The 5248-nt window shown below is 36.7% G+C and overlaps 1 protein-coding gene across 1 annotated transcript; it reads left to right on the top strand.

The window, feature by feature from the left end:
- Positions 1–3380: 3380 nt before the first annotated feature.
- LOC112735323 (uncharacterized) lies at positions 3381–5018 on the top strand. Its single transcript, XM_029291256.1, has 2 exons — positions 3381–3755; positions 3912–5018. Exons 1-2 carry the CDS (start codon positions 3381–3383, stop codon positions 5016–5018), a joined length of 1482 nt encoding a protein of 493 aa, XP_029147089.1.
- The last annotated feature ends 230 nt before the right edge of the window (positions 5019–5248 follow it).

Raw genomic sequence — 5248 nt, forward strand, 5'->3', positions numbered from 1 at the left:
CATCAGCCAACTCGCTCTTATTTACTAGCTCCACAAAGTTTCTAATCTCCATCGGTCCCATTGAAGCCGTCAGTTCTTTCCTAAGACCTCCTTTATATTTAATACACTTTCACTCTTCATATTCCACAAGATTTTCCTGGCAAACCTTCGAAAATCGGCACAAGTCCTCAAACTTCCGGGTGTACTCAGCCACCGTTATGCTTCCCTGCCTCAACTACAGTAATTCTAACCCCTTGGCGGTACGGGCGGACGGAGGAAAATATTTCTTGTAGAACTCAGTGTGGAAGTCAGTCCAAGTGATCTCAGTGCCTCCTTGTCCCAACAACTGGCTCACTCCTTGCCATCAAAGTTGTGCATCCCTCTTCAACATGTAAGTGGCAAACTCCACTTGTTGTCCTTCAGGAGCACATTGCACTTGCAAAACCCGTTCTATGGCGCGAGACCAATCATCTTCGAAGGTCGGGTTGGTGGTCCCAGAGAATTGGAGCGGATTAACTTTAAGGAAGGATACCAGAGTTATCGGCCTATCCCCCTTGGGTACGCCATTTTCCGGTCCATTTTTGTTTCTATGGCTGTGCCCATTCCCGTTCCCCTGCTGTCGTACCATTCTTTCCACCACTCTGTTAGTTGCAGCGACGGAATTGCGCACAACTACAACCATTGCATTCATAGATTCTAGCAAGGCATCCGGGTCAAACGCCAGCTCGGAACTCAGACTCGCTTAATGGGGGCTACACCTGTTTGTAGACATCGAGATCTTGTTAACACCAAATAATCAACATTAAGATGACTAGTCTTAATATATCCAATTTTAAATTCTAACATTTCTAAATGTACGCTCACAGACATCATGCAATAATATCATCGGAGATATCCTAGTGACATGATATAAGAAAAGTAGAGTATGCAGTGAAGTATAGTCAGTCCACTCCACAGTTTCTACTAAGGATGAATGCTCTGATACCATTTATGATGACCCAACTTCTTGCATGTCATAACCAATGCTAGCTACCGGGTGCTTGAAATAAGTATTTTCGTATGGTTAGAAATTTCATACAAAATAATTCCGTTGGTAGTATAGTTCCCAACCAACTAACAATACTCAAATCAAATTTTAAAGATTTTGGTTGTCACATGCACAAACCCTAATGAAAATTAACCGAAGTATTTAAACCTCGGGTCGTCTCACAAGGAATTGCAATGAAGTGATCAATTATTGGCTATGAAGAACAAGGGGGTTTGATTTATAATTGGCAAGGAAATATAAAAGCAAGAAAGTAAATAACAAGAACTAATAAAATAAAGGAAAGAACTCTTGGCTATACATAGGTAATTGAGATCACCATTCTTGTCTACCAAATATTGACAATTATGAAGGACTAACCCATTAAGTCTACTTCTAAGCTTTAAGTACGTCAAAAGTCTACTCCTAAGCTTGAAGTACGTCAAATAGGCTTGATCAACATCAACCATAAGTCCCAACCTAGCTATTAATTAGCTTAATAGTAGGTTAGTATCAATAGACATCAAATTGACCACATAGGATTCTCAAATCACCAATTCAATGAAACCCAATGACTCAAGGTCACTCAATTCCCTTAGCCTAGGTCAAGAGTAAAGAAAACTAATCTAAAACTAGTGAAAACATTTTAACAAACACCTAGAGTGTAATAAAAGTAAACATCACAAAATGCAAGAAATAATAAAACCCATAACTAACTTGAATAAGAAATCAACAATAACAATGAAGATAAACATAAAAGCTAAGAGACATGGAAACATAAAATTGCATTAAAGAAAAATGGAATTCAACAAGAGTGCATGAATATAAAAAATGGCAAAATAAGGAAATTAACAACAAGAACTAGAAGAACAAAGGTGTAATAACAAGAAATTAAAAAGGAAAACTAAATCAAAACAAGAATTAAAAGTTGGATCCAGGGACGGATTTATGCATAAGTTAGTGGGGGCAGTTGCCCCCAGTCAAATTTCAAATAATATAGAGTAGTTCTTAGTGAAATATCAAGTTTGCCCCCATTATATAATTACTTTTGCCCCCAGCCCCAGCCCAAAGCCCCAGCCAAAAGCCCCAATTTCCTAAACTGTTCTTCTTCTCCCTTTCTTTCTAAATTTCTAACTACTCCAGCCTCTGCCCTCTAACCTCCAAGCCCCAGAATCACTGCAGCGCAGGCGCCAGACCACTACTCCGAGTTTCTGCCGCTCCGTTGTGGGATGTGTCCTCTGTGGCAGTGTGTCACTACTCAATAGCTCCCTGTCACTCTGCGTTTCTGCTCCCCGCGACTCCTTGTATCGCTGCGATTCTCCCGCGTGGCTCCGTCCTCCGTCGGTTTCTCCTTGCATTGCCGCCACGCCGCATCTAGTGGTTCTCACTTCTCAGGTTCTACCTTCTTTTGCGTCACTGCTTATGATTTGTGTCGATCTGCTGCTGCGTTACTCTTCTGCGTTCCTTCCTTTGGCACTCAGGCACTCAGCAATTCGGCATCTGATTCTGCGGTTCTGCCTTCTTCTTCAAAAAACATCAATTTCTTTTAAATTTCTGGAGTTCTGGTTGACTGGTTCTTTTTTTTATTCTACAATCCTCTTCTCTGTTGCCGCTAGCGCCACACCACTACTAGGTCATCCACTCATCCTTCTGGAGTTTAGTTTGCCTCTTGGTACATGATTGGGATACTTAATTTACTGGGTCATTCATTTTTTTGCTCATTTGTTTCATTGTTTGGTAAATGAATATTTGATATAGTTAGTTTATTTAGAAATTGTGAATTTGTTCTGATGTAATTGATACTTAGTCCTGGCCCTGGAATTTAGTTTGCCTCTTGGTACAGTAGTAGGGATACTTAATTTACTGGGTCATTCATTTTTTTGCTCATTTGTTTCATTGTTTGATAAATGAATATTTGATATAGTTGGTTTATTTAGAAATTGTGAATTTGTTCTGATGTAATTGATACTTTAGTTTCATTAACCACCATTGGCTTTGGTGCCTGTACTTGGCATAATTTTACAAATCACAAGTGATGAAGTGCCATACAAATTTAGAAATTCTATTTTATTTAATTATCATCGCTAACTATGTACTCTAACACATGCTTCACTGCTTCAGCAAAATAATAAATGATCTTATGATCATATATGTATGCCTCTCAGCTCTCTGGGCTCTGGCCCTCTTTGATATCATAACTTGATTTTGTGATTGAATTAGTTACTAGCTTGCTACTGTTGTTATTGGATCAATTTTCTGTTGTTATTGGATCAATTTTTTATTTATATTTCTATGCTGAACTTCTCAATTTGAGAAAAATTATAAATTAATTTTATTGATTAATTAATTTAGATTTATAATTTTATTTTTATTAGTAATGGAGAAATATTTCAAAAGAACTTCATCATTGGAGATTGGATCCCAAAACAATTCATCGACCTCTTCTAATAAGAGGAGGTTTTTAGAATTTGAAGTAGAGAGTCTCATAGCAGATCCAGGACAACGACCAAAGATTTCAAGTTATCATCCGAAAGACAGAGACAAAGTTAGATGTGCATATTTGCAAAAAGGTCCTTGTCAACCAAGGACTCATGATTTTCCGCAAACTGTTTGTGGTTCTTCTTTTCGAAGATTTAATCCTAGTTGGTTTGATGATTATGGCAATTGGTTAGAGTATAGTATATCAAAAGATGCTGTTTTTTGTCTTTGTTATTATCTTGTGAAACCTGAGAATGAAGGTGGCGATGCTTTTGTAACCAATGGCTTTTCAAATTGGAAAAAAAAGGAGAGATTACAAACTCATGTTGGGATTCATGATAGTGCTCATAATCAAGTTTGGAGAAAATGTGAAGTACTTATGAAGCCAAAACAACACATTAGTGCTGCTATTGAAAAATAATCTGAGCAGACTAAAAAGAATTATCAAATTCACTTGACAGCCACAATTGATTGTATTAGATTTCTTTTGCGACAAGGATTGGCCTTTCGTGGTAATGATGAGACAGATGATTCTGTTAATCAAGGAAATTTTTTGGAACTTCTAAACTTTCTTGCACAACATAATGAAGAGATTGATCGTGCTTTTAAAAATGCTCGTGGGAATCTTAAACTAAGAGCTCCTTCAATTCAAAAAGATATTGTAAGAGCGGCTGCAAGTGAAACGACAAAAGCTATTGTAAATGATCTTGGGGATGAATTATTTGCTGTTTTGGTTGATGAAGCTCGCGAAATTTCTATTAAGGAGCAAATGTCGGTTTGTTTAAGGTATGTGAATAAAGAAGGGCAAGTTAGGGAGCATTTTCTTGGTCTTGTTTATGTTTCTAGTACTAATGCTTTATCTCTAAAATTAGCATTAGAGTCATTATTAGAAACATATAATTTAAGTTTATCAAGAGTACGTGGCCAAGGATATGATGGTGCAAGTAATATGCAAGGAGAATTTAATGGTTTGAAAACTTTGATATTGAAAGAAAATTATTATGCTTTCTATGTACATTGCTTTGCCCACCAACTTCAGTTAGCTCTTGTAACGGTTGCAAAAAAACAAGTTGAAATTGCTTTGCTTTTTAATTTGTTAACCAATTTGTGCAATGTTGTTGGAGTTTCGTGTAAACGAAGAGATATGCTTCGTGATAGTCAAATGACTAAGACAATTGAAGCATTACAAAGTGGAGAAATTTCTAGTGGACGTGGTTTGAATCAAGAAATAGCTTTGAAAAGAGCTGGAGATACTAGATGGGGTTCACACTATGGAACTATACTTCGATTAATTTCTTTGTTTCCTTCCATGGTCAATGTTCTTGAATATGTTGAGGAAGATGGAAATAATTCAGAACAAAGAGCTGAAGCATGTCATTTATTGAATGTCATTCAATCCTTTGAATTCATTTTCAACTTGCACTTAATAAAAAATATCTTGGGAGTTACTAATGAATTATCTCAAGCGTTACAAAGGAATGATCAAGACATTGTAAATGCTATGGCATTGGTTAAAATGTCTAAGCAACGGTTGTAAACTACAAGAGATGATGGTTGGCCTCTTTTACTTGATGAAGTCTCATTGTTTTATGACAAACATAACATTACCATTCCAAAAATGGATGATATATTTGTGTCACAAGGAAGATCAAGACACAAAGCTCAAAATATCTCAAATTTGCATCATTTTCAGGTTGAGATATTCTATCAAGTAGTTGATAGACAACTTCAAGAACTCAACAATCGTTTTACAGAGGTGAATACTGA

The sequence above is a fragment of the Arachis hypogaea genome, chromosome 13 (assembly GCF_003086295.3).
Source record: "Arachis hypogaea cultivar Tifrunner chromosome 13, arahy.Tifrunner.gnm2.J5K5, whole genome shotgun sequence".
Classification (NCBI taxonomy): Eukaryota; Viridiplantae; Streptophyta; class Magnoliopsida; order Fabales; family Fabaceae; genus Arachis; species Arachis hypogaea.

Bases quoted from the DNA above. Each gene is read 5' to 3' on its own strand.
- LOC112735323 (XM_029291256.1), top strand. From the start codon at position 3,381: ATGGAGAAATATTTCAAAAGAACTTCATCATTGGAGATTGGATCCCAA. The intron at 3,756-3,911 runs GTAACCAATGGC...TAATCTGAGCAG, and splicing joins ATGAAGGTGGCGATGCTTTT to ACTAAAAAGAATTATCAAAT.